This window comes from Thalia democratica, chromosome 6 (assembly GCF_965202585.1).
Source record: "Thalia democratica chromosome 6, ktThaDemo2.hap1.1, whole genome shotgun sequence".
Lineage (NCBI taxonomy): Eukaryota > Metazoa > Chordata > Thaliacea > Salpida > Salpidae > Thalia > Thalia democratica.
In genome coordinates this window covers 46,839,693-46,853,065 of record NC_139170.1, presented here as the reverse complement: position 1 = coordinate 46,853,065, position 13,373 = coordinate 46,839,693, and the positions used below count along the sequence as shown (strand labels likewise).

Sequence of the window (13,373 nt, the reverse complement as noted above, 5' to 3'; positions counted from 1 at the left end):
TCAACTTTTAACAACAAAAAATTAAAACTAAATGTTATGATTATTAATTGTTTGCAATTTATTTATAAACTTAAATTAATAGCATATATTGCTGTAGAATTATTAAACAATAATTAAAAAAAATTAAATTAGAATTAAAATTATGTTTTTAAACTAAAAAAAAGCTACTTTGTGATTTTACAACCACTTATCTTTATAAACTAGTAAATTTTCGTTTAGATTATCCAGGTTTCTTTTTAATAAGTTAATTTTGAGTTAAAACCATGAAAGACAGTCCGGTTGAAAACCTGAAGTCCCCTGACTTCAACACCACTGACGACTTCTACCAGTCCGTCATGGACCAGATCATGAAGAAGGAGAGCGGAAAACACTTGTTGGCAAAAAAACCAGAAGACAAAAAGCTGGAGATCGGCTCCAACTCATGTTTATTAGTTCCTTACGCCGAGAACGAGTCGAGGATACAGAGGAACGTCCACAAGCTGAAGGTTCTTGTGCTGAGGAACATATCGACGGGTTCCAAAAGAAGAGAGCTGCTGGAGAAGTTGGATTGTCTGATGCCCGCGCTGGTTAGTTGTTGTTGTTTTTTTCTTGACAGCAGCTTTTTTAAAATGTCTTGGAATTTTTTTAAGTTACTGATTTTAGCAAACTGATGCCTGCGCTGATCAGTTTTGTTTTTTGAACAGTTTATCTTTATTTTCTAAACTTAAATTGAAAAAATTTACATATTCTAACTTTAGTGGTTTACACATGTTGTAAAATTAAATTAGAGTTTATGTCACTATTTTTTTTAACTAACTCAGTTTGAATAAATATTTTAAATGACAGGTATAATAATATAATAACTTTTAAGTACAGCTGAATTTATTTACTAGACTAACATTTGTTTGCTGTCTTAACTTTATTAGATATTTTAAGAAGTTCTTTATTAAAGCCATTTTATTTTTCAACTGAAATAGTTTAGTTCAACTATCTGAAATACCTAAAAAAAAGTATTGTGTTCAGATCTTTAATGGCTGACATCTTTTATAGCTGAAATTTTAAACAAATACTAAGATATATTTTTGTATGGTGTATGTTGGCCTTTTTAATGTTTTTTTTTGAAAATATCTTAGTCATATTTGAAATATACTTATATTTAAACAAATACTTAGTGTTCCAATGAACACAAATTTTGTTTTAGTCATTAACTTTTTACAGTTTTTCAAAGTTTAAAAGCTAGTTAATGAAATTTAAAATAAAATAGTATTTTTAATACTATTAATAATAATAACAATATATATCTTAAGTTGTACCTATAAGGCACTATTTTTTAGTTAAGTTTACTATATTTATTATAGTAGGTCTTGTACAATAATTCTGTATAAACATGTTTTTTATTTCAAAAGTGATTGTAGTCTTTTAGAAATTAGCTGAATAAAATATCTACCTTTTATTATGTTTTAAAGCTACAGTAAACATTTGTTGTATTAAAAAAATGTTGTGTATGACTAAATTTTTAATAAAGAAAATTCTTTTTGTGAAAAACAAGCAGGCATTTTCTCCAAATAAATACTATCCTGTAAGCAAATAACTTTCAACTTAGTCAGAATAAATTTAGATTTTGAAGAAGAAGTTGTAGGTGAAGATAAGTTTTAAGTGTTGTCTAACAATGAAGTATAACTTTTTAATGTTTTTGTACTTCATATTTTTTTGTAGCTTTGAATGATACTAATATTGCAGATATTAATAAAATAATTAGCTTTTAAAAATATGTACTTTTTCAAGTAATAGAACCAAGTTAAATAACTAGTTACACTTGCACGACTTTCTGTATGTCGTAAAATTTTTGTTAACATCATTCCATTTTACAAAATGAATAATTTTCTGCAGCACTTAAACTCATTATTTTTTTTTTGTAAAGTCACACATTTTGTTTAATGAATTATTGAATTGCCAAAGCTGTTGCACTTTTTAAAAAGTTTTGTATTTAAAATAAATAATAACAGTAAAGTGTGCAAGCCACTCTTTCAATTTTATTATTTCTTAATTTACTTTAAGTTTAAACAAATTTAATTTCCGCTTATAGAAGAAAGTTTTGTTGTCTTATTTATACATACTGCCCGTTCTGAAGTCCGTTAATTAATCAGTTAAATTAATCAGTATCAGGTTTCTGAAAAAATGTCAAATAAAACATTTTTTAAACTTGACCACAAGCTTATGTTATTGATTTAATTCCTTCAATGGAATAGAACCCTCTAGTTTTCATAAAAATACTTAATGTCAACTTTAAAATTGCTTTACATAGAAGTTAGTCTTTTTTTTTGTCAATTTGAAATGATTCAATAAATTTATATTTTAGGTAAAATATTTTTTTTTAAATATAAAGTAAACAAGTCCAAGTTATACACTGATAGTTATAAATGTGCTTCAAAAAAACTTTAAGATGAATAAATTTTTTAAATGGATAATCTTTCTTGGTTTTTTCCAAAGGTTGCAAAGTTTGACCTTATTGTTTTTTTAATAACTTAAGTACTTTTTATTGTTAATTTTATCAATGCTGTTTAGCAATTTAGTTTTACAGTATTTTTTCTTAGGTAAAATTTAAAACGAGTTATAACTTATTAAATTTCTTAAAATATTTTGAAAATTGCTTAAAAATATTTTAAAGTTTTAAAAAATTATTTTAGTTTTGTCAGTACTTTGATAAGTTATGAAAAATGTTTTTGTTCAGTAAAACAACCCTTAAAAAAGTTTTACATCAATGTTTCTTGAAGGGTTAAAAAAATCGATAAACTAAAAACTTTATGATTAAAGTTTTCACTTTTCAAGTATTTATTTGAAGTTTTGACAAAATGTGTTTAACGTTTTCCAGCCTAATTAATCTACTTAATTACCTTGTTAAGCATGTTGTTTTACAACGTTATACATTTAAAATAACACTATAAACATGATTGATGAACTTGTGTATTTTATAGCAATGACGATGTTTTGACGCATTAAACAAGTAGTACACAAACACCTCATTCTATTTATATTAATTTACACAATCAAAAATATATTCTTGTTTGTAACACATGTGGATATGTGAGTTTATAAGTTTTAATTTTTTGCTCGTTTACACTGAGCCAAAGTATTTATGCATTAATGTGTTTATTAATGATATTACTAAGTCAAAATAGTACTATAAATTTACTTATATAACATTCTTTAGAGTTTATATTAAAAATTAATGTAAAGTTAGGCTCAGTGTTTCAAAGTTGTACCTTCTATGTCTAGCTTATGCATTTTTTATGTTATTAAGATAGAAGAAAATTTTTATTTTTTTATTTACAAAGGCATTTGAGTAAATTCTTTTTGCATGTTAATATTTTTTATGTTAGTTTTCAAAAGTTAATTTTTCAAGTTCTATAATTTTTATCTATGATAAGACCTGATATGTAAACAACTAAATAGATATTGTATTGTTGGAATTATTAAAAAGCAATTAACTGTATGAAAGTTAAATTGTTAAATCATTTAGTTTTAAAACCACTTTGAAAGTAGTACTTAGTTTTTTATAAAACAAGCAAAATAAAAATTATAATTTTTTTTTAAGCATTAGTACTTATGCAAAGTTTACAATTTTACACTAAAATAATGTTTTTATGAAAAAATACACGCTATTAAAAACTTAGATAATATAAAAGAACTATTAAGTTTATGATAGTAGTTATGTCGAATAATTTAAATGTTTCCTACTATGAATATTTTTTTATTTAATTGGAATACACAATAAATTTTAACAATAGAAATATGGTCTGTGAGTGCGACAAAATTCTGCTATGCGTTTTTAATGAATTCAAAATCGATTTTATTGTTTAAACAAGCTTTAAGAAAATATTTTGTCGATATTCAAAATTGATTTGATTGTTTAAACAAGTTTCTAGAAAATATTTTGTCGATATTCAAAATTGATTTAATTGTTTAAACAAGTTTCTAGAAATTATTTTGTCGATATTCAAAATTCATTTAATTATTTAAACAAGTTACTAGAAAATATTTTATCGAAATTTAAAAGTTAAAACTGATAAAACTTAGTGTTTTTTTATCTTTATCACTTCCTTAATAGGTCGTTTGGTTTTTGTTTCAAGTTCTTTTATCAGTAAATTTTAATCTTGATTTTATTATTATAGTTTTATTTCTTTTAAGTAAGCTGATTATTTTTGTTACAAATTGATAAGGTTAAACTGTTATTAATTTATATTTCGAAGTTTATTTTATTGATTTAAGCAAAATCTTTTATCTTAATCAATTCGTAGTACTTTTATATAGTGTTTGAATAAATAATAAATTGAGTTGATTAAAGTTTACTTTCTTTCCATATTATTTGTTGTAAACTTATGTTTGTTTAAATTTACAAATTGAAAAACTACATAGTTATGAGAAAATTTTATCTTTGAATTAGTAAGCCTTTTGAAAAACTTATATAAAAAGTGATAAGTACTTCATGTTATTTATTTATCATAAATATGTTAAAGCAGCATTTTTTTATTAAATTATGAAAGATAAATTTAAAAAAATACATTAAAGATTAAGTTTACAAAATACATTTTAAATTAAAGTTTAAAGGTGATACAAAGGACATTTCCGAAATGTCTAGCAAAATAAACCTTAAGTTTTTGTAAGTTTCTCATAAAACTATCTTTAATATTTTTGCAATAATTTATGTATTATAATTTAAAAATATTCGTTATATGAGTATTTGTTTCAAACTCATATATTGTAACTAGATTTTTATATTTATTAGTTATATGTTTATCTTTTTATTGATTAAACAATGTTGCAATTTGTTTGTTCATATTTGTGTTCTCCATTGACTGTATGTTGTAAGAATTTAGTTTGTTTAAACTTTTAGCATAACAAACAAACAAAGCTGTGAGAACATTCTCTACTTTGAATGTTTAACTTCATAAAAAGGTTACTATATGCCAACACTTTATTTATACCCTATGAACGTGTAAAGGCAAGAATTTCTTTACAAAAGTAACAAAAAAAAGATAAAGAAAATCACAACAAAGAAATATTACGCGGATTTAAAGTATCTTCTGCTTTTCAAAGCCTTCCGCCCGAATATATTACAAAATGCACTTAAACATTTGAGAGTTTTCGACGCTTAATCTCTTTGTAATACTTTTTTTATTAACATTGTGCGCTTAATGCGCATTAAATTTATATTTTTTTAATGTAAACTTTACGGTTTAAATTACAATGTCCTCAGGTTTTTGCCATAAGGAAGTGTATGTATTTTTGTTTTATTAAAATATTTGGAATTGCAACGTAGCCCATTTAAAAGAGTATATTTTAAATTAATATTATAAATTAATATATTAAATTAATATATTAAATTTATGACAGTTTTTTTTTTATTATTAAATTATTTTAAGCATAAAGCAACATGTGCTTTCATAAACATAAAAACTTTATATACAACTTATATTAAGCTTTTTATTTAGTTGTTGTTTGTTTGAAAGCAACAATGACCATCTGTTCATTTTAAGTAAAATAAAATTTTAAAATTACGCACTCGTTTGGTTACGCACTCGCGTTTAGTTACTCTTTTTAGAATTCTCAAAATATACAAAAAAAAATCTAACAATATTCTAAATTTATTGTATATATTACGTTAACAATAAATTTAATTTTCTCTATATATACATTTTTGTTCTTTTAGTTTATGCCCTCCATAAGGAACCTATTGAGCTAAATGGCTTTGCTCTTTATATTTAAGATGTCTTAGCCCCCTTTTATAACTTTAAATCAAACAATGGTATGGTATAATGTTCAATTTCTCACAATATTTACGACATCAAGTTTTATATCATCTCAATAAACCTCTTGTTTTTAACTAATTTGTTCCTTGCCCACCTAAGATTAAACTTGTTTTGTGTGGTATTAGAAAAAGATCTACCACACAAAACAAGTTTAATCTTAAGGAAATGTGTATAAAAAAATACTTTGTTTACACATAAATATTTTTTATTATAATTTTTTGCACATATATGTACATTGTACAACTCGAATGAAAACAACTTTTGTAAGCAAATAAATTAGGAAATTTGCCAAACTGAATTTAATTAAATTCATCACAAGAAAACAGCCATTATATAAAGTATAGTTGTTACCTCTTGTTTATTTACGTTTTCTCGTATAGTTACGCACATTTTTTGTGGACACAATGTGCGTAGATTCGCGAGAGGTGAGTGTATTTAAAAAAGCTTAAATAAAAGGTTAAGATAAATTTTCTTATAATTGCTGAGAATTAAGTAATTTAAGTCTTGTCGAAAAGCTCAAGTTTAACAGTTTTAAAAAGTTCTAAAACTGTTTTTTGAATTTATGTTTCCAACCTAAAGTAAACCCAATTATAATGTACTAATGAGTACTATGACCTCATATTTTTGAGGTGACTGACTTATGACATCATAAGGACCATTTTTTTACTTGACCCATCTTCCACTTCGGCTGTCAGTTATTAAGTTTATAGTTTACTGATGATGTGTTTTTTAATATCAGTTTTATAACGAAGCGCACAACTGTTGTTTTTTATTGTTATAATACAAACTTTTGTAATAACAATTTCTTAACCATTTGTTTTCTATATACATCTTAAATTAACGTGTTGTTGACACCAGCAATACAAATGATATTTTTCAATAAAATGGTAAATACTTTTGAAAACGAAGTATACAAACTTAAGTTTTAGTGTTTATATTTTCGAGACAAAAAAATTAAAACTGTAATAGTTTTGTGGTTCTGGTTGAACTTTTTTAATATGTTGCTGAGGCTATTTTCGTTTTCACTTGGAGCTATTAAATTGAAAATTATTGCAAACAAATTTGGTAAAAAATTTTCAAGAATAAAGTGCACTGAAACTTTACTAAATTTCTAAATTTTTAACAACTTATATAATTTAAAATAAACTAAAAGATCTAAAAATAATATTTCAGAAACGCAAAATGGACCACAAGTTATTTGAAAAAAAAAAAAAAACAATTTAAAAATAAATCTAGCAAAACTTAATTGGTTTATAAACACGTCTAGTTACCTCTTATACTTATCGTTACCTAAAATAAATTTTTTGATAAATATTGATTTTTTAGAACCAAGTTCACAAACTCGACCACGAGCTGCTGAAGAACTTCAACAAGATCCACGGAGAGGTGGAAGAAGCCAAGCTGCTGACCGAGGAGCGACTGTTGCATCACAGGAACAACATCCCCAAGCACGAGTATGACGTCATAAACGAGCAGGTCGTGCTGGAGGGAGATTCCCCGTTCAAGAACATCAACGGGAAAGCGGCGAAAGTCACCAGGGCGGCTTCGAGCGTTTCTCCTCAGCGCCACCACTTGATGACGTCACAGTTCAGGCGGAACCGACGGGGCGTGACGTCGTCGGCGCAGGTCGGCAGGGGCCAGTCGAAGATGGTTGGTATGGCAACGGATGACGTGAAGCTTGTCACAAAAGCCACTAACGACGTAATTGTTGTGAATAACGACAAGAGCTTTGACGCTGAAAACATTTGGCAGCCACGAGTGAATGTTGAGAGCAAAAATATCAAAAATAAAATTACCAGACTGAATGCTGATGCTAGCAAAAACGTTAAAAATAACAAAAACTTTGCAAGTGTTAATAATGTTGCAAATAACACGAAAGTTACTAACAAAAAACGAACGGATGTTGAAAAGTGAGTGCCGGTTAAATTGCATGTTTATTAACATTTACTTTGCTGTATTTTAATACATTAAGGTCATTGGGCAGGATTGCCACAAAGTCAGGAAAAACGAAAAAAAAAAAGACAAAAGTTAGGAAAAATTGGGGGTTGTCTAAAAAAAGTTAAAAAATTTTATAAACATGCTCTTAATAAGAAAATTTATCATCACTTAAAAATGCATTTTGCTAACGTTTTTTTTTAAGATTTTGCTTTCGCAATTCATCCTTTTTTTGAGTCTTATTGAATTTTAGGAATAAATTAAAGTCTTTAAAGTTTTTGGTTATGTTTTTTTAAATCTTTTTTAATTAAGATTTTGATTAAAAAATTCTGGACATTTTTTAATCCCAATCTGTGGCAACCCTGTGTGATAGATGATAAGGTGCTTAAAAAAACAATAATGGCCCTTAAAGTGCAAATTATAAGTTAGTTTTTATAGAAAACAAAATAATTAAATAACTTTTTAGACATATCCATTTTTGTAAAGAGGTTCCGATACAAACGTATGAAAAATAGAATCATTGCTGATTTTCTGTGAGTCTGAAATAATTCTCCAAAAGTCTAGTTACTCCTTAATTTTTTAAGTAATTGACCTCGAGTTTTCCGGAAATGCTCGTTCGTTATTAGAAAAAATATATATTGTATCAAATAAAATGTTTTAAAACAAAAAAGAAAGCTAAGAAATCGTTTTTATTTTTGATTTAATTTTTTAATTTTTTTTTTCAATTCGTTTGTTTATTATTAAGTGAAGATTAGATTGAGTAAGTAAGAAATTGTTTGCTTAAAAACTGTGGGAGTTGATATATTTTTAATGAACTAGTTTTTTTTCTCTAAAAAAGTTTTTTGTAACTCTAATGCCAATTTAGTTTCAAAATTAAGCAAAAACTCAGCTGTTAGCCAACTTAAATATCTCTAAAAAGATCAACTTAAAAATAAAACTCCACCCCTTCTGTGCCCTTATTTGTTATACACCGCTATATACTTATAATTACATTCCAAAGTGTAATTCACTGTTTAAGTTCGTTATGTTTATTGATATACACTCTTCTATATTATTATAACATTCATAATGTGCTATATTTAAATTTGTAATCATGTTACACAAGTCACGTTTTAAAAGTTTTGAAATAAAAACATTTAAATATAAACCGGTTACTAGTTTAATACTAAGTGAAAACTATCAATGTATATTTAAATTTTATACTTACGTTTTTGAAATATCAAAGCTTTCTTTTGCCTTAAGTTCAAAGAAAAAATGCATCATTTGAAGGCTTTTACTCTTGAATAATTAATAAGCATCCAATATATGCAAGTTCTCTAATTTACACTCAAAATACTAACAAGCATTAGCTTATTTTAAACTTTGTAAGTATTAAGTTTCATCTGCTTTTAATTTAAAACAAATTTGTTTTCAGATTACAAGCAAAATACTTTAATAACACAGTAAATTTAAGTAATATAAAAGTAAATTAAGCTGGTCTTAGTTATTTAAAATTCATTAAAAAAATTTATACTAAGAACTTTAAAAGTATTTTATTTATAAAAAAAATTGTTGTTTTAAAACAATGTAAATTATAAATAGTTGTTTTTGTGAAAATTGATTAAAACTAAATAAATTGCTTACGAGGTTTGCCACTTCCTTGACATGAATTTGTATAGTTTTTTTTTGTCAACTGTAGACAGTTTTTATCCAAACGAGGTTAAGTAGTTTTTATAATGATAAATGGTGCAAAAAAAAAAATTTCCAAACATTAAATTTTTGTTTGCTTTTGAAAATTAAGCTCAACTGCAAAATCAATTTTCATACATTAAGGTTAACTTTCTTCAAACAAAGTACACCTTGAGCAGTTTAGTCTACGTTTATTGGGGTTCACCATAAGGCTAGTGTATTGAAAGGCTTTCAAAAGCTTGTTTGATCAAGGTTTTTTTAATCTTGCTAAGTTGTATGTTTGAAATAAATTCATCAAACACATGTGTGTGATGGTAGCAAATAAGCATGTTTGCTTACACACCCTAAAATTAAAATGCTACAAAATCAAAACCTCTACCTTTTTTGAGTTTTTCAAGTTTCTTTCATTAATCTTCATTAAAAATAGCCTTTTAAGTGAGTATCACAAAAAGTATAAGACATATCGCTAGCTTTAGTTTGAGTAGTTTGAAAAAAAAAAAAAGGTATTGGTTAGGATAAAAGTTAATTTCACCTGAAAAAAATTATTTGTTTATCTATAAACCCAGGTTGATATTAATAGTTTGATAATATAGGTTGATATTATGAATAGTTTTTGACTTACTAATAACAAATTATACAGTATCCTTCTTTTATTACACTGACATATGTTTCTGTGTGTTAAACGAGTCAACACAATTCAAATGAACTCTGTAAAAAATAATTACTGTAAGGAAAGAATAGAAGCTAAAAGTGTTTTGCTAGGATCTTTTGTTAACAAACGCTTAAGTTTATATTTTCAATAGTTAATGTTGACTTATAAAAGTTCTTTCTTAAACAGTTTTTTAGTAAGTTAAAGTAAACTGTTAAAGTTTGCTTTTTTATTTACAATAAAATTATTTTAGAATTCAGTGCTTACACAATTTGATAAACTACAGGTTGGCTATTTAACCTTGTAAATTATGCAATTTGTAAGTTTAGAAAAAAATTATTTGAAAAACCTAAAGTTTTTAAAATTAATTGAAAATCTAAAATAGTTTTATACTGAAATTTTTTTTCTATTATTAATGAACTATGAGGTCGATTACTTTAACAATCAAGTATTAAAATCAATTGAAATTCTTACAAAAATAAAACTTTGTTTACTTTATAAAGTTTAATTACCAGTTTCTGAGGTTAGCGCCTTTTCAAATAATCAGTTGTTTATTGAGCAGTTGTTTATTGGGGTTAAGATTTGTCAAAAAAAAAATTGATATAGAAAAAAAATCTGGCTCACAAACAATTTTGAATAAATCATTTAAACTTTTTAAAATGTTCACTCACACACACACTAAGCTTGAGAAAACACAAAAGTTTAAAAAAAATTATGATCTTTTTAACTTTCTAACTTTAGACTTCTTCATTTTTGCAAGTATAACTTGTGTAAATATAATGATTTGCTTTTAGTAAATAAAAAATATGTTACAAATAAACTTTTCATTTGGGTAAAAGTAAATTTTACTAGTAAATTATCTTATCTACTTATAAACTCAGGCTGTTTCAAATTATATTTTTTCTAGTAAACTTGAAAACCTTTAACTACAATTTTGCTAAACTAAATTAAACTTTAACTATTTACTTACCAGTATCAACCTAATTCTTATTAACTATTAACCAACATTTTATTTGGTTTTTAACTCAGAATAGTTTATTTTATTCAAAGAGTGGCAATCTTGAGCTTAACATTGTCTAGGCAAAAGGTAAATTATGTAGATGACATTTAAGTCATATATACTCACGTATTATTTAGTTTTAAATTTGTACTATTTTGTTTTGTTAGAATAGTTTGTTGCTTTAAAGCAGGGTTTCCCAAACTTTTTTGCAAATGGCCCCCTTTAAAGAAAATTAAAAATCCATGGCCCCCTTCAACAAGACTACTCATAAACAACCATTTTTTTTGTTTTTTAATTTTTATCTGCAACTTGAGAATATCTAGTGTAAGTTTCAAATTATGACCTCATGGCCCCCCTGTGGCTCCTTTACTACTCATGGCCCTCCTCTTACCCCTTTGCTGCTAGGGCCCCCTGAGTATCTGCCATGGCCCCCAAGAGGGCCACTTGGCCTACTTTGGGAAACCCTGCTTTAAAGCAACCTCAAGCTTAACGTTGAAACTAATTAAAAGTAAGCTGTATTTAAACTACACCATACACATTGATGTTATCTTTTTTACTACTAAACAACATAAATTATTTTGTATAATTGGCAAAAAAATTTCAGGTCTCCGATCTGCTCCGGCACTTCGAAAGCCTCTCCAAGTCAACCACCCCAAACAGGACCAACGTCGCCCCGGCAACCGCGAGGACCCGCAACGGGGCCGCAACAACGACTGCGAGCGGTGCAGGGGCCAGCGGTGGCAGGAGCCCGCAATCAAGGACCGACGGGTACAGCAATCAATCGTAAAAAATCCCCTAGACAAGAAGAACACAGGGCCGCGAGCGCGTCCGTCAAGAAAAAATCCCCCAAACAGGAACCTCCGAAACCAAAGTGGAGGAGTTCCCTCTTCTCTCGCTCCAACACGATCGCCAGCTTGCTGATGCCCTCCAGTGGCGGCGACAAGAACAAAAACGCCAAGAAGCACGAAAGAAGGTCTTATGACGTCACAAAGAAGACTGAACGTCAGAAGGTGACGTCGGCCACCAGTTGGACTTACGATAACGGCGATGACGTCACAGTACTGTGAATGGCGCCGTCTAGCGTTTAGTTTTTAAACTTGATAACTTTTAACATACGACCGTTTAAGGCAAATTTTAAAATACAAAGTTTCAAGCATAAAAGTTTTATTTAGTTTTTAAATAATTTTTTTATTTATGGGTCAAGGTTTTTGAAAACAGAGGGTTTGTAACATGAATTAATTATATTTTTAATGTAGTTGCTGAGTTTTAACATGAAAGTGTCTATCAGTTTGTTTTTTTAAAGCTTTTTTTTCTAGCACATAGTTTTTTATCTTGTGGACTTTTTTGACTGACCAAATTTCTATTGCAAATGTTATATTTTCTAAAAAATGATTAATGTCTATTTTAGTTTTTAATTTACTGTTAAGATGTTACAATTAAAAAAATTGTTAGTACTGGTTTTTACCTTCAGAGTTACCAAGTTTACTTTACCATTTCAAAATTCTTATGTTTTAATATTTCATATTTGGATAAATTTATTTTTATAAAAAATAATCATTCATTCTTACTGCCAAGTTTCATATAAACTAGTTGCTGATTTCACAGAAGCTTTTTTTTTATTTTTCAGTGACTATCACGACACTCAATACAAGCTAGCTTTTTTCAAGCTGGATTTTTATTAATTTGATTATTCATATAAATACATATTTACAGAACTCTTGAAACCAAATAGTGTAATTCATATGTTGTTTTTTGTTTTCTATTGTTTATATTTTTAAATAACCATCATGTTTTCATATACACAATTATGTTTAAATTGTTAAAAAGTGTAAGTTTTTTTAATTTTATAATATTAAACATGTCAATGAAAATAGTTTAATCTTTTTGTACTCTTGACATTTAGATATGTTTCCAGTAAAAAGTTTTCAAAACAACATTTAATTTGATTTTTAAGTTTTAATAACTAGAGTTTAGATTGACTTTTTTTTCTTATTTTTTTGTAATAACTTCTTTTTATTTTGCATCAAAGCCTCATTATTTGTAATAAAGACAGAAATAAATAGAAAATAAGTTATAATACCTTGAAAAACATAATTAAATGGGTTAATTTTGTATGACTATTTATCAATTTTATTAAGATATATATTTTTTTAATGTAAACGATATTAGTTAACAGATCAAAAGTAATTCAAGATTTATAACGTACTGGACTTTTTTTTAATGTTACAAAATTAAAAATAGCCTCAACATATTTATTTTAAAAGTTTTAATCTTAGTCTTGTACAAAAGCTAATAAATAATCGAGCTTAATAACCCTATAAATAAGTGTTTA

The 13,373-nt window shown here is 26.5% G+C and overlaps 1 protein-coding gene across 1 annotated transcript; it reads left to right on the top strand.

Annotated features, from left to right (window-relative positions):
• The first annotated feature begins 234 nt into the window (after window positions 1-234).
• On the top strand, window positions 235-12,375 carry LOC145838545 (uncharacterized). Its single transcript, XM_082946159.1, has 3 exons — window positions 235-566; window positions 7,116-7,699; window positions 11,646-12,375. Exons 1-3 carry the CDS (start codon window positions 264-266, stop codon window positions 12,106-12,108), a joined length of 1,350 nt encoding a protein of 449 aa, XP_082802285.1. The 5' UTR covers window positions 235-263; the 3' UTR covers window positions 12,109-12,375.
• The last annotated feature ends 998 nt before the right edge of the window (window positions 12,376-13,373 follow it).

Excerpts from the sequence above, each read along its gene's own strand:
- LOC145838545 (XM_082946159.1), top strand. The coding sequence starts at position 264 with ATGAAAGACAGTCCGGTTGAAAACCTGAAGTCCCCTGACTTCAACACC. Across the intron at positions 567-7,115 it reads ATTGTCTGATGCCCGCGCTG|AACCAAGTTCACAAACTCGA; the intron begins GTTAGTTGTTGT and ends TTGATTTTTTAG. Across the intron at positions 7,700-11,645 it reads AAACGAACGGATGTTGAAAA|GTCTCCGATCTGCTCCGGCA; the intron begins GTGAGTGCCGGT and ends AAAAAATTTCAG.